Raw genomic sequence first — 25406 nt, forward strand, 5'->3', positions numbered from 1 at the left:
AAGACTGCTACTGGCCTGTTAGAAGTTTGTATTTAGATCGAACTCTCCATGTGTTTTCAGTTGCGTTATCCAGTATCGTACGTAACGTGTGCATTCAATGTCGGTCTACCCCAGGTTTTTGAAAACGGAAGTAGTTCAAGGAACTCTATCGAATGTCCCATCTAGTTATAGTACTTGGCGACTTTCGAGTTCATTTGATTGCGAATATAGTATTATTAGAGTTCTGAAATTAACTGTTCCGCCAACATTTAAAATGGCACATATCTCACAAGTCAGAATATACTAGTAGATTGAACTGATTTGTATGTATACATACTAGCTTCTAACTGGTTGTGTAGCTAACTCCTGTTGTCTAACTTTTCAAACCACTGTCTAGGGCATATGATTGGAAACTCGGCAACGCGTGCCCTTACAGCGGTATCTGCCAAGATTAGTAGCCTTGTTCGACGGTACCTTCACACGCGCTAGATGGTCCTTAAGATAGTTAGGTCTATACAACCAAATGATCTTTTGGAATTATATATATCTCATACGTTCAGCCGATTCAATGTTCTACTATTGCTACATGTTTAGGGCATCGGATAGAACGTTATCACTAAGGGGACAGGTTTGGGGTTTTCTGTAAATAAGTCTGGTTTTGTTAATAGCCTCCTCAATGCGGCTCCTTTTGCATCATCTTATTCTAAGGTGCTCCTTGAGCTCTTCAAGGCCCAGTTCACAGTTAGCAGGACTGGTGCGAAAGCAGATATCGTAATGCAGATTGCAATGTACTGGGGGTTATAGCTGGTCGGAATATACGCTTCCCTCCAGGAGGGTTGCTTAATTATCAAAAATATACTGGATCTGCATAAATATCCGGAAGTTTAAAAGGATATAATATTAGTACAAGAATAGTGCTCTCTTCACATAAAACTTAAGAAATGGTCACATTGACAGGGAGTCTAAAATTGTTATGCAAAACAGCAGAGAGAACTCAAAACTTTACAACCAAGGTGATACTATTTTCCGGACAAATTAAACCTCGTGTAAAACAGTGAATTTCGTCTTTTTTATTATGATGCAGGTAGAACACCATACAATCATCACACACATTTACTTACGCAAAATCATGATCAATGTTCATCTTTAATGTAAACACTTACCATATTCTGAAATGAAAGAAAGCATACATTTAGTGCTATATCTTTTTACAGGACACACTATAATTAAACCATGTTTTATATTTTGCAACCAATCCTCATGAGCTTTCTTCACAAAGATCGAAAACACAGTAAACGAATTCGGATTTTGGACACAATGTTAGTAACATAGTAATCCAATTTTGTAGATTAGGTCACATACAGCACTATACTGAACCGAACTGAAAGCGCATTAATATATGCAGCAAGTGCTTTAAAGTCCATTTAATTAGACGTAATTATGATATGTAGGCACGAAAGTGATCTTGAATACAAAACAAGTGACTCAGTTAAAACTTGCAAACGAGATACAAACTGATGTTCCAATTAATTTTAGCAACATGCTGGTGTCAAAAAGGGTGATCCATTATCGACTTTGTTTTGCTTAATATGTATACCGTATATTGTTCCATATATACATATTAATAATGAGTACGCATTTGCATTTCATTATATCGATATGCTTGTGTATTTATACGAAGACTACGCTGTTGTTTCCGCTTTATTTGAAAATCAGTGAGATGTCAAAACGTATTCCATTTGATACAGCATCAGTACGACTAAGTTGTTGGGATTTTGAAGATGGCTAATAAAACCACATAAAATATATTTTCATGAAACATGATATGCAATTGGTACAGTATGTGTGTGTGTGTGTGTGATTTGGATTTTTAACATAGCTTTAACAATATTTCAGTCATATAGCTGCGATGTCTGCAGTGTGACAGTGTATAATGATGTCTAGCACTCAGGCATCAAGCCACATATATGTAACATGATGTCCCACCCAGTCACATTATCCTGACACCCGGCCGACCAGTCCTAACACTAATCTCTTAATGCTGAGCGCCAAGTGAGGCAGCTGTTAGTTCCATTTTTTAAAGTCTTTGGTATGACTTGGCCGGGGTTCGAACCCGCAACCTCCCGCACCCAAGGCGGAAGCTCTACCCACTAGGCCACAGAACGGTAGGTACATTTTTAACAATCTGGAAATTGAATTGTTTAAACCTGTACTAAGTAACTAATTCAGACACATTTGGAGACTGTGCAGCATCTGCATTACTCGCATGGTACTTACTGATAGAAAATGATAGTTTGTACTAATAACACGCTACTAACTGATAGATAATGTTAGTAGTACTCACAAACTACTCACTAATATAACATATTAGTTTGTTCTACTCACATACAACTCGCTGATAAAAATTAGTTTGTACTATTCACATGCTACTCACTGGTAGATAATGTTAGTTTATACTACAAGCAAACTTTTCACTGATATAACAAGTTGGTTTGTTCTACTCACAACTCACTGATCAAAATTAGTTGTAATACCCACATGATACTGATATAAAAATAGTTTGTACTATTCACATGCTAATCACTGGTAGATAATGTTAGTAGTACTCACAAACTACTCACTAATATAACATATTAGTTTGTTCTACTCACAAACTACTCACTAATATAACATTAGTTTGTTCTACTCACATACAACTCGCTGATAAAAATTAGTTTGTACTATTCACATGCTACTCACTGGTAGATAATGTTAGTAGTACTCACAAACTACTCACTAATATAACATATTAGTTTGTTCTACTCACAAACTACTCACTAATATAACATTAGTTTGTACTATTCACATGCTACTCACTGGTAGATAATGTTAGTTTATACTACAAGCAAACTTTTCACTGATATAACAAATTGGTTTGTTCTACTCACTTACAACTCACTGATCAAAATTAGTTGTAATACCCACATGATACTGATATAAAAATAGTTTGTACTATTCACATGCTAATCACTGGTAGATAATGTTAGTTTATACTACAAGCAAACTTTTTACTGATATAACAAATTGGTTTGTTCTACTCACTTACAACTCACTGATCAAAATTAGTTGTAATACCCACATGATACTGATATAAAAATAGTTTGTACTATTCACATGCTAATCAAAGATAGAAAATGTTAATTTGTACTACTCACGTGATATTCGCTGATATCGAATTAATTTGAGTCGCTTCTTATGAAATAGTACCAGAACATGTTCGGTGACAGAAAAACTGCAAATGTGATTGGTCTGGATCAATCACCTGTAGAACCCGATTCATTATTAACAGACCATTTGCATGTGCAAATGTTGGTGAATATTGTTTGATAAGGAAAACTCTTGTTCAGTCTGATTTGTATCAACTCCTTAAGCATTTGTTTGCAAGGGACAATTTATTTACTATTAAAAACATAAACTTGCATACGGTGGAATAACCTGGATGAATTATGTCTGAAGTCTATTCGGAATAATACTTAATAGATATTCTGCCTCATTTGATTGAAGTGTCATACAAACCCATCAAATCGACAGCTTGAGCATAGTATATTATCAAGCGTGAACATATGATATACTCACTGAGCTAAACTGACGTTGTGTTTAGAAGGACAAAAGTGTTCCTGCAAGATGCTTGTGCTGGGTGGCAAGCAAATTTGCATACATAAGAGTTTTAAGAATATAAAGCAGTCAGTCAGAGATATAAGTGGAGCAAGCAGGCAGGCAGGAAAGGTGGATGATCACATTTCTCTCCTCAGGCGTTTGTGACGGTAAATCGTGGATTTCGAATTTCAGGAAGGGCGTCCGTGACCCCACAGACATTGTCGAGCATTTTGGTTTTTAAGCTTACATTGAAATTGAGGGAGTACGCGTCTCCATAACGGTCACACCAAGAGTCCAGTAGGTGGAGAGAATATTAGAAGTAGAAGTAGGAAAACTAAGATATAGTGTTGCATTCTTGAACAGTGAATAGTGTTCAATTTTAGGCCACTTTAAGCTGCTTTGTTGTAAAGAAAACGTATATAATTATATTGGTGAATTGTAGATGATGTACTGTCAATACGTGGAGACAAACTTTGTAGTTGTATTTCGATCAGGATACAAGTGTGAACATTGACTTCGTTGAGTTCCTAATCTAGTGCAATGATAGCACTGTACAATTAAAAGACAGCTGAATAATTGGACTTGAATCAGATTCTATTAATCTTACTTTATTATATATTTTATTATCATCACGAGAGGTAGTGTAAGTGGAAATGCGTGAGTGTGTGCATTATTATCGTTATATGTCAATACATCTAACATTATGTGTGTATTCTTCGTTTGTCATTGTCCCAGATGTGATTATCGCCTGTACTAAACATGTCCCTCCCCATCTGACGTATTTGAGTAAGTGTAAGGAAGTTCGTAACAAGAATAAAACCAAACGGACCAGAGTAACCAAGTGTCGTATGGCTCAAAAAATTCCTCCAGGACACCAAGTGCATGCAAATTCCGTATAGATTAAATCTAATTGAAAGCATCCTTTATTAATATGTACATTGTTCCATATCTAAAACAATGTACATGCTGATTGTGGATTGTTCCAAAATATATTCCTTATTTTATATTGTAAATGATTTAAGTTTAATAAATATCACATTACATTCACTGTTATATCTATATTGTATTCATTTTCGTTTATTTCGTGCTTTTTGTGACCTGACACACATGAATTATCTTATACCTGGCATAAATGATCATAAGTAATATAAATAAATGGCTCATTTGGGAAAGAACCGTTTAAATTTGGGCATTCATTATGATTCGTGTGCACAAAGCATTGACATGTAATGATCTTTGCCTTATTTAATAATGAGCATTAAACGCAGGCTGCAATATATAAAGTTAACAATGTCATCATAAATATAAAACAACACTATAATATTCCATTGATCGCCACCAAGTATGCTTGTACGCGTGCAAACATAAACTTGCATACGGTGGAATAACCTGGATGAATTATGTCTGAAGTCTATTCGGAATAATACTTAATAGATATTCTGCCTCATTTGATTGAAGTGTCATACAAACCCATCAAATCGACAGCTTGAGCATAGTATATTATCAAGCGTGAACATATGATATACTCACTGAGCTAAACTGACGTTGTGTTTAGAAGGACAAACGTGTTCCTGCAAGATGCTTGTGCTGGGTGGCAAGCAAGTTTGCATACATAAGAGTTTTAAGAATATAAAGCAGTCAGTCAGAGATATAAGTGGAGCAAGCAGGCAGGCAGGAGGGGTGTATGATCACATTTCTCTCAGCAGGCGTTTGTGATGGTAAATCGTGGATTTCGAATTTCAGGAAGGGCGTCCGTGACCCCACAGACATTGTCGAGCATTTTGGCTTTTAAGCTTACATTGAAATTGAGGGAGTACGCGTCTCCATAACGGTCGCACCAAGCGTCCAGTAGGTGGAGGGAATATTAGAAGTAGAAGTAGGAAAACTAAGATATAGTGTTGCATTCTTGAACAGTGAATAGTGTTCAATTTTAGGCCACTTTAAGCTGCTTTGTTGTAAAGAAAACGTATATAATTATATTGGTGAATTGTAGATGATGTACTGTCAATACGTGGAGACAAACTTTGTAGTTGTATTTCGATCAGGATACAAGTGTGAACATTGACTTCGTTGAGTTCCTAATCTAGTGCAATGATAGCACTGTACAATTAAAAGACAGCTGAATAATTGGACTTGAATCAGACTGTATTAATCCTACTTCATTATATATTTTATTATCATCACGAGAGGTAGTGTAAGTGGAAATGCGTGAGTGTGTGCATTATTATCGTTATATGTCAATACATCTAACATTATGTGTGTATTCTTCGTTTGTCATTGTCCCAGATGTGATTATCGCCTGTACTAAACATGTCCCTCCCCATCTGACGTATTTGAGTAAGTGTAAGGAAGTTCGTAACAAGAATAAAACCAAACGGACCAGAGTAACCAAGTGTCGCATGGCTCAAAAAATTCCTCCAGGACACCAAGTGCATGCAAATTCCGTATAGATTAAATCTAATTGAAAGCATCCTTTATTAATATGTACATTGTTCCATATCTAAAACAATGTACATGCTGGTTGTGGATTGTTCCAGAATATATTCCTTATTTTATATTGTAAATGATTTAAGTTTAATAAATATCACATTACATTCACTGTTATATCTATATTGTATTCATTTTCTTTTATTTCGTGCTTTTTGTGACCTGAGACACATGAATTATCTTATACCTGGTATAAATGATCATAAGTAATATAAATAAATGGCTCATTTGGGAAAGAACCGTTTAAATTTGGGCATTCATTATGATTCGTGTGCACAAAGCATTGACATGTAATGATCTTTGCCTTATTTAATAATGAGCATTAAACGCAGGCTGCAATATATAAAGTTAACAATGTCATCATAAATATAAAACAACACTATAATATTCCATTGATCGCCACCAAGTATGCTTGTACGCGTGCAAATCAAGAGCACGTAAAGATGAAGATTATTTTTTATTATCGTTCATTTTCACATCATCATATAAACAAAAGTCAGTCGTTGTGATAAATATGGTATTGAGTTACGTGCAACTGCAGAGATAATTCATCATTTACGAAAAAAGCAATAATATTTGTGGGAAAATATCTAGCCTGCTGTTAGTCATGGTGCATATTTGCTTAACGGATATGATGCCAAAAAGCATAAAATTGACACTTACCGAAGGATGAAAAGAAAGATAACATAACTTTACTCTTCAGACACTTTACTAAAAAGGGGTTTCGTATATTGCAACAAAATGTTAAGCTCTTTCATGACACGTACCAAAATTATTACATGTGCAGGATATGTTTGATTCCTTTAATTAATAACACAATCTGCGTTTCTGTGTTTTGAGATTTTAACGTAGCTTTAACAAATTTACAGTCATATCGCTATTATGTCTACATTGTAACAGTTATTTTATAGTGATGTCTAGCACTGAGCCATCATGCTGCAGACATATAGCATCATGTCCCATCCAGTCACATTATCTTGACACCAGGCCGACCAGCCCTAACACCAACCTGTTAATCATGCGAGCCCAGCGAGTCAGCTGATCAGTACCATTTGTATAAGCCTTTGGTATGACTCTGGTGGGGTTCGAACCCGAGACCTCCCGCATCCAACGTGGACGCTCTAACCAAGAGTGTATGTTATAATCTCCAATATTACAGCGTTCATTGTAATTTTACAATGGAACGTTTATTTGTTGTCCACATGAGACTCTCTCTCTCTCTCTCTCTCACTCTGTCTCTATCTCTCTCTATGTGCTAACGTAATCATTTTCCGGTATGAAAAAGTGCTTGCTTGCGTCTTTTGCGTTTGATTTAGTACTGCATTTTCCATTAAACAAAATACTTGATGAGAAGAATGTATATGTTCATATTTAAAAATTAAGAAACGATCTATGACAGGCTCATTACAGAGTAAGAACATATCATATTAACTCATTAACCCCTGTAGGTTGTCTTTTTTGCCTTAAATGCGAGTAGGAAACACATGTTGGGGACTGTTTCTGGATAAATCCTAATACACCAACTTCCAAGAGATTTTCCATTAGCCTAATGCATACTTGTGTTAGAAACGTCGTTGTCTGTTGTTTTGCTCGCGCATCAGCAGAAGGGTAAAAGTTGGATTTTTCTTTTGCTTAACGGACCCTTCATTTTCGTATGGAGACCACTCTTTATTCCAAATGCCCACATAATCCTACTTTTTGCAAAGGTTCACCTGTCTGTGTGCAGTTTAGACCGGTCTGCCTTAGATATTAGGCCAAAAAGTATAAAATCCTGACACAAAATCGGATTCCGACCACGGGCGAATTTTGGGGGAAAGAAAAACGAGTCAAAAAAATTGTGATTTTCCCTCTGTATTGTAATGAAGCTACAACGTCCAGATTATTTGGTAGCATTGTAGAGCTGCATCTGTCACCTTTCTATAATACCACCCACTTTAGTGCATAATACATGACCTTGACGCTACAGAGCTCGGCAGTACGCTGCTACCTATTGCCATGTAAACGCGGCGTTAGGGTTGATTGAGTTAACATGTCAAAACTAAAGTGCCTCAAAGTTCAATGCTTTTGCCACTGTTATTTTAAGTTATATTTCCGAACATGTCACTGAAACCCCCTTCAGTATATATTTTTACTGACTGGTGTTGAGGTCAAGAACCTACATAAAATCACTTTGGGTCCTGGTTAGGACTTAGTAGAGATAATTCAAAGAAATAAAATCAATAAAACTATTCAAACAAAGTAAAAAGCAATATCATCTTCCACATTTATTGAATGACTAGTTTATTAAAAATATCAGATCTAATAACAATATGGGCTTAACTCGTTTCGAAAGTAAACAAAGAAGACGACTTGAAAAGAACCGTTTATTGGCTAATAAAGACTAGAATTGTTCTGTGCTAGACTTCGACATGAAAGTAAATAAGGAACACAGTTACTAAGACGTTACGAACATAGAATGTAAAAGTTTTGAAAATGTGCTATGGTATATTTATTTGTAACCCGATAGCCGTCTTTTTACCATATGCCCAGCAGGTAAATAGTGTACCACACAGTGAGAGATCTAACCTTAAGTATGTTACTGTATATAATGTTTCTTTTTTATACAATAATACAAACTTTCATGCACATTCTTTTAATCTCTACCTCAAAAAAAAAAAAAAAAAAAACGTAGAACAATTGCCACTATTACTCTGCTATGCATCGGACAAGAAACCTCAAGATATCTGCAACAATCATCGTAACTTATTTTACATTAAATAATAACTTAGTCTCAAATTAGGAACAAACATTGCAGACTGAAGCAGAGAGAAATATGAAGGATATAATAGGAAGCGTATCTGCTCATAAAATTCTTTATGGCACATTTCCCTGTATCTATCTGAACTATACTGCTACACTCGTTATGTTGGTCAAGCACATCCATAAAAGCAAAAAACCCTCGTACTTCATCCGACTTCTCAAGTATAACACATTTCCTATTAAATACATTTCTTGTGCTGCTTCTGGCTGTATCTACTATATGTTAACGATTAGACATGTTGAAGATATAGCGCGATTCAGATTTAACGAATATTATATATGCGACTCGGGTATACAAATTAAACATTAAGCATTATTGATTCTTCACAACTTAGTGGCGATGTAAAGTAACATATACTAGCTAGAAAATAACTATAATATGTCAGGATTATCCTGTACAAATAATGTAAATCGTTGTTGAGAATTTCCCAGAAAATAAGATTTTGTAATAAAATAAACATACTTCTGACCAACAAACTCACACAGCTTTTTTAAAACAATAAGCACATTACATTTTTTAAAATCTTTAACCATAAACGAAGCTAAAATATATACAATAATATAATATAAAATACTGTAAATTTAATATTCACATTGACCAGCGATAAAAAAATTACACTGAATGAAGAAAAGCTGAATTCTGTAGACGTAAGGTACGTTTAGTTTTGCGAATTATCGATAAGGACAGAATATATATATATATATATATATATATATATATATATATATATATATATATATATATATATATATATATATATTGATATTTCTTTTCTCAGCAGCAATGATTAGTTTGGATGAGTTCAAGTCAATATGAGACAAATATGCAGCCTGTCTCATACCCAGAAATTCAAGTACCAAATACAGTAATTATTGTCTCAAGCCTAGAAAATGTACATTTCATATATACCCACAAGCATCCTATCCCATGTAAAAAAGACAAACGTATGATCATTGCATTTCCACCATCTGGGCTATTCAGTAGAAAACACATAATCACAAGTGCCAACATATAATGTCAAATGTATTATGCTATGTGCGTTGGTGTTATTCATTTGTGACCTTTACCTCTGTTTTATTTACAGAACAGAAATATTTAGGTTGTCTGTTTCAAGATTAATTCACATATAATATGTATCACTGATGAAACGTTTTCTTTTGACACCAAATCGCTTCCATATCTTTTTAGCAGAAGTTATAATAAGCAATCTATAAGAACACCGTATAGCCCTTTCAGTGTGGACAATTGTATATTCTTGTTTTTTGAAGTAGTTAATATCATATCTTCATTCAGTTATGTTTTTCTTGCAAATGGATACACTTCTGAGGTTCAAAATATTTCTGTATATCAATACGATGTTTCAATTTTCTCTTTATTAAAATTTCCAACTGTGTTATAAAGGAAAACATGAAAATAAATCTGAAACCTTTCGTAGCGAGTTTTGTTATGATCATTTTGTCTCAAACACGTCTTTAGTTTGGTATATGATTTTAGCTACTGCTCTTACATATATATATATATATATATATATATATATATATATATATATATATATATATATATATATATATAATCTTCTTCCAAGTTCAGTATGTCAGCATTGTTTATTCTACCTTACTATTTAGCCAACCATAGCTAGCTAGTTATGATACATCACCGTAATGTACAGACTATACTTTGTAACTCTCTAAGAAAATAGCAAACACATTGGACGTCTTTAAAAATATCACATTCAATTCACGTACATATCTTTACGCAGTTGAAATGTTTCATAGCACCTTGTTACACTGTGGCAATTCTCTTCCATACATCGTGATATAATGATTGGTCAGTACATTTTCTCCTTTTGAAGTTTTGTTTCATTAAATCTTTAAAGTGCGTATATGCATTTATATGTAAAGGAATATAATTTATAAAACGTTAAGATCCACAAATTGGTTAATATTTCTGTGAACTTGTTATTGTTTAGATTTTAAGCTAGGTTTTTTAGTAGCACATGTATATATTGTCATTATTATACTTGATTATATGTCAGTGACTATCGAATCGAATTTAATAAACGGTTAATATGTGGCGGAACAAGTAACCAACAAGTCATTAATGACTAAAATGGATTATTCTTGTTAAATATATAGGTAAATACATGAGTAAACACAACTACTACTGATACTACTACTACTACTAGCAATAATAATATTAATGCTAATAATACTAATAATAATATTCATAATAATAATAATTATTATTATTATTATTATTATAAACGGACTGTTCTGCATACATAATGCTAAACTGTTTCATCCTTTATTAAACAGTTCCTTTATGCCATGTTTAAATGATTATACCGGATTGTAGAGTTATTATCCATACAATGCTGTTTATTAATTTATCTAGCATACGATTCAATTTTAATGCCAAATGCACAATTTTTCTATGTTCTGCTTATTTCGGTTTATTTTGATTATTTGTGTGTACAGTTTAAGCATCTTTAATTGTGCCTGGCACTGCAAATAGTACTTGCATTGAAATTCGCTTTGGGAACGATTATATCGTTGGTTATTCATGATGATTCTTGTTTACCATACAGTAGCTTAAAACAATCATTGTTGCATTGCTAATCAGGATTAACTTGCAGGCAATAATCTATAAATTTGACAACAACGCTATCAAATCTGAACAGTAGCTTTCTATATCGCAGCTCGCCATCTAGTATTTTTTATAATAATTTGAAGCAGACGTTATCAAAGATTATGTTATAAGATTTGTGATTCATTATACCACTACGGTATTAACAGGTGTCAAAAGTTTCTAAAATATTCAATAATACTGGGTGTTACCTGGTACTTCAGAAATAATTCATAATTTATTTCCAGACCAATCGTATGCTTCGGACGAGCAAAATCGCCATAGGTATGAAAATAATGATGTTCCCTGCTAACTAATCCTTTCTTAAAGAACTGAATACTCTACCGCTCCGGTGGCCTAGTGGTTTGAGTGTCCGCCCCGGGTGTGGGAGGTCATGGGTTCGATCCCCAGCCGAGTTATACCAAATACTTAAAAAAATGGTGCTAACAGCTTCCTCACTAGGTGCTCAGCATTAATAAGTTATTGTCATGACTGGTCGGCCGTGTGTCAGGATAACATGACTGGGTGGGGCATGATGCTACTTCCCTGCGGCATGATGCCCAAATGCTTGACTTCACTTTAAACTGCCACACTGCAGACATCAAAGCGATATCACTGGAAAATTGTTAAAGCTACTTTAAAAATCTAAATCACACACACACACACACACACACACACACACATACAAAGGACGGAACATAATTGGGTAGAGTGTATAAAATAGTTTACTTACAAATTCAAACTATTTTAACTGTATCGCTGTAGTTCCACAGATACTACCGGACGTAAATCAGGAGAGCTCATTTGGCCGAATTTACATAGTTTTATCGCAAGCATGTTAAAAGCATGTATTTCCAAAATGAGGCCCGTAACATATCCATTTACAATCTTTCTTTAGGATATACTGGATATATGGGGGGAAAGTGTGTTTTGCCAACACATTTTCCAAGAAAATGAAGCAATTTAGTCAAACGGCAGCATTATCGTCGATAATAACTATATTAGTTGACTCTTACGTATACAGTGAGTATGTACAGAGGCAGTGTTCAAGTATGCATTCATTTCATTGAATATTGGTCAATATGTCCATAGGTAGGCCACTGGCTGTATTGAAGTTGTTATTAAAAGTTAATGAATATGGGCTAGTACTCGTCTTTAAAAGAATTGTACAACTAAATCGATTTTTTAGCAAAGATATCAGTGTGGCGTTGTCTATCACCTCTACCTTCGGAGTTGTTTTTCTATATACAAAACCACATTTATTCACCCTACACATTTTTACCTCATATTATGTAAAACTATTTAAAACAGTTATTACGTGTGGACATTTGTAATAGACGGAACTAACGTTTTCAAGATATTTCACCAGAAATGTAGCCTTTTTGTTCTGATATCGGTGGAACGACGGGAATGACCAGGTGTTTCGAAACTAAAAGTCTGAAGTACTATATCATTATTCTGACAGTATATGGATTGGTTTGTAGAAGCTAATTGTAAACCACACTCATCACAAAAACTGCAACATACGAACACTTCGAGACAATACTAATCTATATTAAGTTCTGAGTAGTTTATGGTGTTTAAGTGTTCAATGTTCAAGAAGCTTTCAGTTGTAAGCTCCGTGCCGTTGGTTAGGTCAACTGTGTTATTTTAATCAGTTTTAAATACGACATAATTTGCAAAAGGATACAATCTGATAAAGTATTGCTGATACTTTCCTACGATGCTTGTTCAAATAAAATTCTATACTATGTCTAGAACAAGCATAACAGGAGAATGGATAATAATTACAGCAGAAATCTCATACATGATCTGTAACGTGTATAACGATCCTCTTTCCTATTCTATAATCATTGTTATCATGTATCAGTCTATACCAGATGAAGCAAGACGAACTGTAATGTCAACATAATCATTTAATTGTTTAAAGATGTGTGCCGTTGTAAGCTAAGCGATGTTGAGCTCCACAATATGCAACATATAATTATATCATTATATGTATTAAAACATTTTATGTTCTATATATATATATTGATTGATCTTTTCACACGATTCTCTGCTGTATTTCAGTATCTTTAATAATCATGCATGGTGTTAACCGAATGTTATCTCTGCTAAAGAGAATATAGAGATGCTTACATACATACATACATACATACATACATACATACATACATACATACATACATACATACATACATACATACATATGTACATGAGACCCCGTGTGAGTGACATATTTTTCTAAGGCGCTGACTTTTACAAACCACTAAATATCACATCTATCCGCGTGGGTTCGAGTCTCAGACTGGCTAACATGAGTATGTAAGAAAACTTGCCAGCCGGGTTAGTAGTTATTCCTGTTTTTTCCCAGGTTCTTCCTTCACTAGATGTGCAGGCGGCCATTGACATACTTGCAACCCAATCTCTATATCTTATTATTTATATTTTTGTTATTATAGTTTACTCCTTTTTCCCACTGTAGAAGTTATATACACGTATTATGTCATTAAGTCAAACAACTGATAACTTCGTTATAAATATAGAAAAACCACTAGGATAACCTAATGTGATGCAAAAATTGTTATTGACATATGATCCTAAAATAGAAAAATATTTACATTATAAATGAAATGATCATTCTTCTGTATTATGATTAGTTCTAACAGAGCGTCTATATTAATGTTACATTTATTTGACAATGCATGTACTTACAAAATAATAATACTTACATATCCGTACCTCTCTCGCTGAAAAAAAACCCATAATAAACATGATACTATAAAAGGCGCAATTTACTTCGTTTAATGCAAATAAAGCTTATTTCATTTGTAAAGAAATTTGACATCTGGACAATACCTTTTTAATTGGAGAAAAACAAAACTTCCATTATCTTCCCAATATCCCAATTAGAAAAAAATACACACAGAAATTAAAAATAAATGTATTCCTTCCGACACATTGCAATAAGAAACCTTACACAAAACATATGAACACATGTTTCATGTCCGACATATTCTAATAAGAAACATCACAGGCAGAATATGGACAGATATTTTTGTTGCCGTCCAACACACTTAAAGAATAAAGACTACACCTAAGATGCAGGAATATATTTTCTTTTCCTTTCGACACACTGCAATAAGTAACACCACATCAAATAATTTTTTGCATATTATTATTTCCTTCCGATAGATTCCAATAGGAAACAGCACATCCAAAATGTGGACGTATATTTTATTTACGTCAGACTCAGACACATTGCAATAACAAACAGTACACACACAATATAGACATACATTTTTGTGTCTGACCGACAAGCTGAAATGTGGAACAGAAAAATCACAATGTAATCATAACTTGTGTCTCAGTTTGACAAATATTAGTAAGAAACCGTATACCCAAAATGTAGACAAATATTATTTTCCTTCCAACATGCTGCAACAAGAAACATCACACCCAACATATTACAGCAACATATCGCACAACCAAGACTGTGAAAGTAGATGTTTTCCGTCCACATATTCGAATTAGAAACATCACACCGAAAATGTGTACGAACTCAAATCAAAAAGAAACAAGGAACAAAATGTAGATATAGACATTTTCTGTCCGACACATTCCAATAACACAACACCACACTAAAATTTGCATATAGATTGTTCCAATACCACACATTCAAAGAACAAACAACACACCTGAAACATTACAATAAGAAACAGCGCACTCAAAATGTGAACAGAAATTTGTTCTTCCCGACCCTTTTCAATAAGATGGACAAGACATAAAACTTGGAATTAGATTTTCTTTCGCACGACTCATTCCGTTATAAAACACCGCACCCAAAATATGGACATATATTGTTTCCGTCCCATACATTCCAAAAAAAAGAACCCCAAACCAAATATGTGAGCATAATTTGTTTCGTCCGACAGATTCCAATAATGATACACCACAACCAAATTGTTGACAAAATCCAATAAGAAATACTACACCCAAAATGTTGACAGCGGTTTTTCCGATCGACACATTCCAATGAGAAGGATTACATCCAAAATTTAGATATAGATTTGATCCATCTGACACATTCAAATAAAAACAGCACACTCAAAACATGCACATATACTTTTGTATTACACCGACACATTCCAATAACAAACAGCTGTTCCAAAATGTGAACATTCTTTCCGTCTGACACATTCCAAAAAAGATCCACCACACCTAACAAATTGTACTTTTCAATGAACTGAATGTGTTCCTTTGATTTGTATTCTTCTAAGGCCTTGTTATGATCATGATATGTCTGATTTACATACGATAAACAAGCTTTATTTTATAATCACTTGCCTATATATGGTTCTGTTGTAACGTTAACTGAGAGGCTAAGCACGACTTAGAACTTTGTTGAATACGTTTCCTTTATGCCTAAACTCAATCATTATTTTCATAGAATGTATTTGTACATCATGTCGGCTAGGTAATTTAATTTGGTATTTGGTACTAATGGGAATGTAGTTAATTATAAACTCTCATATATAATGGGCATATAAAACGTTCGGTATAATTTAGGATAACATTTATTATGTAACTGTTGCTTCAAAACGGAAATGTGTATTTTATTTTGATTTTCTAGAATATTAAAACATATCTCCATTATAGGTTTCTTTGCGTAAACCCTACACAAGAAACTTCTATAGTAAAACTAATATTTTTGGCATCTTCTAAATGGATACAAAGCACATTCATCACATTGGTATCTCCATTTTGATAAATTGTAAACTATATTATGTTTTGCTAAACATATTCATTTATGGGTAATTTTAGTTGTTTAAAGACTGTTCGCCAGTACTGCGTACCGAGACACAAAATGGGAACAAGTGGACCAGATATATAGTGTGGGTGTCATATTTAATTTTATTTGTATGCAGCTGTATGTGTCCATTTTAGTACTGGATACATTTAGTATAGGATTGGTTCCTTTCTTGCAAAGCAAGTCAGTGCCAACTGGCATGACTTATCACTCTAAAAACTATTAGAGGCTTGATAAATCTGATACCCATGATAAATTAGTATATTTGATTTTATTTCGGTATGATTGTTCAGCCTATCTCTCTGTAACCACCTTTGCTCCTACTGGCAATATATTCAACAAAGTGTATATACTGCCCATGCGTATGATACCTATAGGGAAAAGAGATACAATTTTGTCAGATAGATATTATATTCACTGGGCACTGGGTTACGACCTCTGAGTATATGCCAACGTGCTTGTTCAAGAGGGTGTAGACTGCTTTTGCTTTGGTTTTCTGACCTTTGACACAGTGGAATGAACTGCCTAAAACAAATTATGGATGCATATATTTGAAGTGTATTCCATGTTATAAATCTACATACGAGGTGCAGGTAGTATATCTCATAGAATGGTCTTTTTTCTTCAAAATGAGTGTAGGAAAACCTTAAAGGTATATAAATAACGAATACTATAATGGATATGGAATATAGCATGGGATATGGTATTCGTAGCGTCCTTCAGCACCTCAATTTCAAATCTTTTGTATTCCGTAAATAACATTAATATGCCTTATTTACTAAAGTACCGAACATAATCTGTGTAATTCTGCCATTTAATATGGATACAATAAATAACAAAGGAAAGTAAAATAACTAAGATTTTAATAAGGTTGTAATGCGGCAGCACTAACTTTGACAGATGCTACCAAAACCTATTTCAGTATTTATCTAATTTATCCAAAAACACACTTGTCATGAGTTTGTTAACATAATTAGATACAACAGGCATATCTATGCACGTACAATAGGATCGTTTTGATTGTATCTGTTGCATGACTGAAAGTAATCTTTCCAGCTTAAACTATTAAAACAATTAAAAATGTTGCTTTCCTATAACCTTGAATAAAGTTTAGCAGGCCTAAAGGACTATATATAACTTGGTGTTAATGACTGACACGAGCTATATCAATACTTCTTAATGACACAATATATACCAATACTTACATATTCAGCTATTTGTTGTTTTTCCTGAAAGAATATAAAAAACCGATATCAAAATCCGTGAAACAAACCAGGCTTAATTGCAAGTCAATATACATATATATATATATATATATATATATATATATATATATATATATATATATATATATATATACATATCAGACAAAAAAGAACAAAAAAACAAATCAACATATCTTGCAATGTCATGGGCCAAATAGTTCACATGTAAAGAAGATGTGTAGTTTTCATGGACAATATTATATCATAAGAAACTCTTCTTAAAACAAGTGTATAAACGATTAAACAACATAAATGAATGTTTGCACATATTAATTCAAACAAGCATGTTGTTCTGCAACTATAACATGTCATGTCTCCTTCTGATGAAAGCGATAAATATAAGATATATGAACATAGATGTAATAGACAAGGGTTTGAAACAATTACTGCATTATTAAGAGATCGGACTATGGGGAGGACAACATGAAAAAGGCTTTGCATCCTTTATGAGGCCTTGATATATAGACCTTTCCAGACGAAACTGCTTACACGCTGATTCTTCGTTTAGGTGGGGAATCTAGAATTATAATCTGCACAATCTACTTTTCTTTACTTTTCTCTCTAAATTACTTATTGCTTTGTAGTAGATATCAACATTATACAATGTAGTTTTATTTGATTCAAACATGAGACAATTTATTTACTGGCTAAAATAAATCATTAAGATAATCAATGTGACATGAAATGGTGGTATTAATAGTTAAGCCTAAATAAATATAAAAATTATGAAAGAGAGATTACATTTTCGTGGTAACCGATGAGGTAACTTTTACAAATAATTGCTTTTAAGTACACGAAAGAGCAGTTGATAGCATGTAATTAGCCAAAGTTACACATAATTGCTGAAAGCAGAAATATCGATTCTTACTCTGAAGTTTTTCGCCCTTTCTTCCTGAAAGAATATAATCAATGAGATAATAAACATGGTGAAGAAAACATCGTGTATTTGCTCTCAACAGAAAGGGAAGATACGCATGCGCAATTCGCAATGGAAAATAGAGTATATGTCTTTACCTGGGTAGTCCACAATAGTTTTCGTTTGAACTACTCTACCACAGTGGCTGTCTCGCATTTAGGTCTCTAAATTTCAAATTATTCCTCATGGAAAATTTCAATAATTTGTAAACAGTTTAATGCCTGGAACTTAGGTTGAGTGAACATTTTATCGCATATAAACATGACAAAATCAGGTAGACATAGTGTAATATTCTACATTCAATCACGGAAATAGTTAAAGTACACAATGCAAATAAATATACATAGCAGTGCTTCTCTAAAATGTAAAGTCATATTAATATGAGGTTTCCACAAGAAGACTTCTTATGATGCCTTGTTGGAACTAAAGGAAAATGACACCACGTTGGCATCAACGGTATATTCACTGCAACATCTAATTGGACAATAATGTTGTCGCTGAAGAATATAAAAGATCATTACAGCCAGAAAAGCATCATTATCATTGAATTACTCTTGTTTGAATCGTAATCCACAAATATATATATATATATATATATATATATATATCAGTGTTTGTTTGTCATGAGCTAGAAAAGGGTTTAAAACTATTTAGTTGGTGAAAAATGAGGTGAATTCGGCAAATAATTATTTATAAAAAATATGTGTCATAGCAATCATAAAATAACATTGGACTATTCACGATGTATTCTTACTAAAAATAGTGATATCAATACTTAACGCTTTGTTTTTTCTCTTTTTCGTCCTGAAAAAAAATAGAACAAATCTGACATTAGACAAGGTGAAATAAATTCCACTTCTTTGCTCTCAAGCAAGAGAGAGAGTGCATACGCAGGCATATATTCGCAAATGGAAGTTTAGTATGTTGGTCTCATGGACGTTGACAGAGAGGAATAATATTTTCTGGCTCGTATATTTAAATGCGCACAGTCGTAATTATCGAATTTGAGAAACACGTATTTAAGCTCAGAAATAACTTTGTGTTTAGAAAAACTGATAAAGACTCTTCGGTAGTGAATCCGCGTTCATTTTATTAGGGACAAGCTGGCTAGACTGACTGGGGACCAGTCATTTGAGCCACGTGAGGTCTTTGATGGAAGGCTCATTGTCAAACACGAACCGAATGCGAAGATTTACGTTTGTAATTTTTGATACTGTAATATAACAATAGTTTATGAACAGTTTAGTTTGCACTGTTTAGTATATTTGATTTCATCAAAGGGAGTTTCTATCAGCTGTCAATCTGGTTCATCTATTTTTAGTGTTTGGTTTTAGACTCATACAGTCATGTGGCTTTTATGTGACAAGCGATGCCAAGCAAACTGTTTTGCCTGCAATAATCCCTTCTTATAACAAAGAAAAGATAAGAAGAAAAAAACCTCGAATTAATAATGTTTTATAATATTTGCAAAAAAAATTGTTGAAAACATGAGGTTGTAAAATTTCGTGCATTTTATTACATTATGCACATGAATGCATATTTCATGCATATACATGATTATTGCGAACAAGATATCATTTAAGAAAACCATGAGACCAATTATAAAAATTTCTGCATTCCATTAATAGGCTACATTTGTAATGTATGGAGATGTAAACTTGTCTTGTTAATCAAAATAATTTTTTATCATCCGTCGGCATTCCATACATGTTGATTATTATAATTGCATTTTGGGGTTAAATCACTCCAATTAGCACATTGCATAATTTGTATCTAACGAAATAAATACGAAGAAATGTAAAAAGATTGATGGTCGATATAGCGACTGGACCTATATTTATTTTACAGCAAGATATCCAGTCTTCCGGTGGGTGGAATAACAAATAAAATACTATTTTGAGATGCACCCATCGGATTTTAAATTCATTTTTATTCATTGTACATTTCATAAACTTAAGTTCAAATGCTAGAATTTAAAATATAGAATACATTTTTATTTTGATGTATTATCTGTATATTCCTGATGACAAAATGACTCACAATACGAAGCTTATGATTTAAGTACAGACCAGGGATTTCAGTGTTTACCGACACGAGACAGCGAATCACGTGCTTACGAGGCTGGTAGAATACTACAATAAGTGAAAACGTTTGTTTTTTGTTTACAAAGATAATGATGGAATCAATGTGTTTGTTTTACATGTTAGCATTACGTTCAATGAGAAATAAAAACGGGGCACGTTTTCAATTTTGGAGGCTCTGACAAACGTCAGTTATGCGCAACCTGCACTCATGGATAAAATATGAGCACATAATATACAGAAATATAAGCAGATACGAGCATATATATAAAGAAAGCGCGAGACAGACAGAGACAGACATAGCGATAATCTTGTTCCCATACAAGCGATGAGATATTTGTAAATATTTATTGTTACAGTAAGAATGTCCAGTTAAACCTTATAACATATATGCTAACTTAGTAACTAACTTTGAGTTATGGGACCAACATAAAACAGACTAATAGCGTGTTTCCACTAATTTAAAAGACCAGCGAGTTAAAGTAATCACTGATTTGCAAACGAAGGACTGTGAGTATACTCACAACAAAGCAATTGGCTTCGTAGCCTTTGGATTCGTCGATATGTACGTTTCCAGTCAATACTGCCGACACACTGATTGTTAATTCAATAATCAGGTAATCGTAAGGAAATTCGAAATATGATAGGCACCTTGGGTTATTATTTTGCAACTGTAATACTAATTTACGTCTTCCTTTCGTTGTATCAATTTTCGAAATGTGGTACAAAATTCATCAGGTGTTATTAGACTCAAACAGATTATTACCTCATTATGCACTGAAATAAATACTTCGATTAACCTAATACGATGTGAAGCAGTGTTAGTGATATTTGAATGAAAGAAAAACTGCACGATTAATTACTGCTAACTTTAGAGTTAGAGACAATAGGTGAGTTAAATTAAATTAATTTTAAATTAGACGCATTGCTACTAATACATGAGTGTTACAATGAATTGCGTGGACTTTTTACTTTTTGAATGTGAGCTGTTTACCTTTGACTGAAAGTATACACATTAACACTTACTTTTTCTTTCTGTAGCTTTTTCTGCTGAAAGAATATAATAAATGTGATGTGAAGAACGTGAAGTAAACTTTGTTTCCAATGGAAATGATAAGTGTCCCTAAACATGACGCTGCATCATAGGTCTGGTGACAGTCCATATACAAAAGAGGTTTTGTAAACAATCTTGATCCATATTGTACTATCAGTCTGAAGAATCATTTTGAGATATGATCATATAGACATTGGGAGAAATCATTCACTTATATTATCGATTGAAATCGCAATGTGCTCATTCACTAAATTTTATTTTCTGATATTGAGAACTCTTTCGAAGTATACTTGATCGTATCATTGTGGTACATTGAGCATCACATTGAAACCATTAGTATTTCAAAATTTTCAAGGCTACTGGTATATCAGCTGATTCAATAATTTAGGTTCAGCAGCACAAACAAGGATATCAGCACAGTAAACACTTTTGTAATTTATGTAGAACATTTTATAATTTTGGCGAATTGATAGGACATTGCTGATTATATGGAATTTAATTCGTAATACTCCAAGTGTTTTTTGAAGTTCCACTTTGTGTTCGTAGGGAAATAAATTGTTCGTTGCATTCTCATATACTGTTGGTTATGTTTCTAATTTTCTTTAACTTCGTTCATTTTGTAATATAACCTTTACTTTTCTTCCTAACAACTATTGTTTCCACTGCGTCCTGTGGAGTATCTGGTATGGCTCTTTTGGATCGAGTCGACGATCTATATCCGAAATACTGTCGGTTTTGATGAACACCCCCCGGGCCGCTCGTATTATCAATACCCACAGCACGGTGTATTCTTCAAAGATATGTCCCGGTCACAACAGCTAGTGCGACTGGATTCACATATAATTTAAACCAAACACAATTCTCCAAACTCAGCTACTCAAGTTAAGATTTCCTAACCTCGGAGCGTATGATTTATTCGTCCGGATCAACTCGGTTATCATCCAAAATTGTCTCGGTTGATTTCGGAATGGCACCGGCGGTCGACAGCTACATACGTGAAGTTAACAACATCGGGCAGGTTATCATCCAAACACATTGTTATACCTTCAAAGGCATGTAAATACAATCTGCTGAGAAGAAAGACATTTTGACCTCTTTTAGTGTATACTGTTGACTTCATATGAACGAACTAAGGTTGTTAATCAAGTAATAACTGCAGAAACGAAGGACGACATCCACTGGAGACGTATTAGAAACGCAAACAGAGTGATCACTGCGGAAACCGCTAATGCGGCTTGTGCCGACGCATTGTGAAATCCTTTTTGTATAGTAATTGATCAGAGATAAATAACACACAATATATCCGACACCGCATGCAACTTAACTTTTGGAAGAGTCACGAAAAGCCATCGTCTTGATCCCAGAAGACAGCTGATGAACACGAGCGAGGAATATAACGTTTAGCTGAGATACTGCAACTTAATACAATCCATTGATCGATCGCATCAACGGCAATCGAGTGTGTTCCTAATCAACGTTATTCCACTGAGAGAAACTTGCTAATATGAGTGCTCTCGATGATACTAGATGGTTTTACCTGAATAAATAATTACTTGTGATAGACTTGAGAACAATCAAAGATAATTTCCTTCATGGATCTTTATGCAAGATTAATGAGGCAACACATGGTATTAATATGCATATATAAACAACTTAGGGGCACGAAGACTGAGATGTTTCCTGTGCTTCATCATGAACACCCGATGTAACTGTATCAAGGACATTTTGCATCATACATCTACTAACCGACACGGAGATTGCTTTTTATACGGGATTCTCAACCGACAGTTCAACCGCTTGAACCTACTTTTGATTAATGAATGACAACAAAACAAAAATAATCGTAGTTCAGTCGCTGCTGCCACGTTACGAAATGGTGGTTATTCGGCATACTTCGGTTAACAGTGCATTTGCGTATATCTCCCTCGATATATACTTTAGCGGTCTATTTCGATGCATAAGTATCATTTACTAGAATGTCTATATAAATAGCGCATATGACTGCGTATATATTTGTAGTTAAAATCATGAAGGAGACATCGGCCACTATTTCTAATAGGACCAACTGGTCGTAATCTCAATGAAAGGTCGATACGATTGCCAGACTAACAAGAGGAGGCTTGAGAATAGTTAGAACGATCTCATTTCGCGGCAACAATAACCATAACTGATTGCCCGATTTGATATAGTATTGAGTGTGTCCCGTTGTTGTCAATCGAGTCAACATGTTATTGTCACTTAAACTGTAAATGTTGTGAAACTCAATGAATATTTCCTCGACGACCCGTTGATTGGTAACATCAACACTTCGGATGACAAGCATATACCATCATTGGCACGTAATAATATCTCTCGAATATACTGGTGAAAATATGACCGATACGGGCGTTGGTAAATTACCTGACGAGCAGGGTGAGGGTCTGCATCACAAATGGCGCCTCTATGACAAATCACCGAGGAATGTTTTATGTGGGTGTTATTCCACATTAATTTATTGCGTTATGAATGTAGACGATCAAGCATTTAACAAACGAACTGCAAAGTTCTCCAGCATACAGCATTATACTTCTTAGAGATTATTGAATTCTTAGACGCAGAGATTCAGGCAAGAAACCAGATAAACATAGTATCAATACTAGTATCATCTCCTATAACTGTACAATGTGCTGCTGATTACTAAAGCAATCACAATTGCATAGAATGTAATTAAATCTGTACCACTGTCGTCAATTGTCAAAGGAGCTCAGTCATGTTATTGATCTGGAGAACATACACCTTATCAATATATATTAAAGGTTTGTAAATTTATGGACCGAGTAATATACAAGTTGACGAGATTGACAGCTGAGTGTCTGATGCTAAATCAGAATCAGTTTGGTCTCCACTTAAATGTATAATTCAATAATCGAGTCAAGTGTTAGTTTGTAGTTATTTACCTAAACGGTATCGCTATTTCACCAGTAAGAAAAAGTTGTTCTGTTTTCAGATGAAAATGAAAAAAGCAGATTAGAGGACAACATATGAACTAGATAAGGAATGTTTTACATACATGCACAGACCGCCATAAATTTATATAAATTGTATGTGTGTGTGTCTGTGTATGTGTGCACTCATGCGGCGAAACACCTGTTTTCAATGCGGAAAAAATCTATAATGAATTGAGGAACGGGTAGTTTTTATGCCGTTCTAATAACGAACCTGATTTTATTTTTTATACATATTCACACTAATCCTTTGGGAAATGAAGGAGGGTTTCGCGTCATAAAATACATCATGATATGTCGGACATTTATGTACCGTGTAGCCCAGTTCGATCAGAATATTATATCTTTATCTTGACCAAAATATTAAGATATATGTCTCACTGTGGGCTAATGTAAATGATTAAGTCAACCTAATATGACCTGATTTGATAAAACTGCCATTTAGCTATAACTTAAAACAAAAGTGTACATCTGAGATGAAGTAAATTTGAACAATAATTACTTTAAACAATGTACGTGTTTTAGCAATCAGATTATAACTTGATGCAGTACACAATGTGTAATTATTGGCTGATAACTATGCAAATTGCTACCTACCTTTTCTTTTTTCTCTCTTTCCTTCTGAAATGATCATGTCACTGTGATGTTAGAAACCGTGAAGTAAACTTTGCTTATTTGCTCTCAACAGCAGATATAGAAAATCAATCTCATATTGGCAAATACAAATGTCAATACTTAATCCGATTAGTCCATAATAGGTTTCGTTTAG

At 33.8% G+C, this 25406-nt stretch overlaps 1 protein-coding gene across 2 annotated transcripts in view; it reads right to left on the reverse strand.

Moving 5' to 3' along the window:
- Positions 1–524: 524 nt before the first annotated feature.
- Positions 525–25406, reverse strand: part of LOC149784200 (E3 ubiquitin-protein ligase TRIM45-like) — a 61005-nt gene continuing 36123 nt past the window's right edge. Inside the window, exons 6-12 of one of the 2 annotated variants that reach the window (XM_089933234.1) lie at positions 25235–25258; positions 21626–21649; positions 19299–19322; positions 18471–18494; positions 17543–17566; positions 14260–14277; positions 525–1148 (exon numbers count right to left, since the gene is read on the reverse strand). In XM_089933234.1, the coding sequence (XP_089789360.1) occupies positions 1113–1148; positions 14260–14277; positions 17543–17566; positions 18471–18494; positions 19299–19322; positions 21626–21649; positions 25235–25258 (174 nt within the window). In that variant the 3' untranslated portion in view covers positions 525–1112. Of the gene's footprint in view, positions 1149–14259; positions 14278–16770; positions 16863–17542; positions 17567–18470; positions 18495–19298; positions 19323–21625; positions 21650–25234; positions 25259–25406 lie in introns of those variants that run through there. The other variant, XM_089933233.1, reaches the window with a different exon arrangement.

The sequence above is a fragment of the Sinohyriopsis cumingii genome, chromosome 14 (assembly GCF_028554795.1).
Source record: "Sinohyriopsis cumingii isolate HCF-2022 chromosome 14, ASM2855479v2, whole genome shotgun sequence".
NCBI classification, from domain to species: domain Eukaryota; kingdom Metazoa; phylum Mollusca; class Bivalvia; order Unionida; family Unionidae; genus Sinohyriopsis; species Sinohyriopsis cumingii.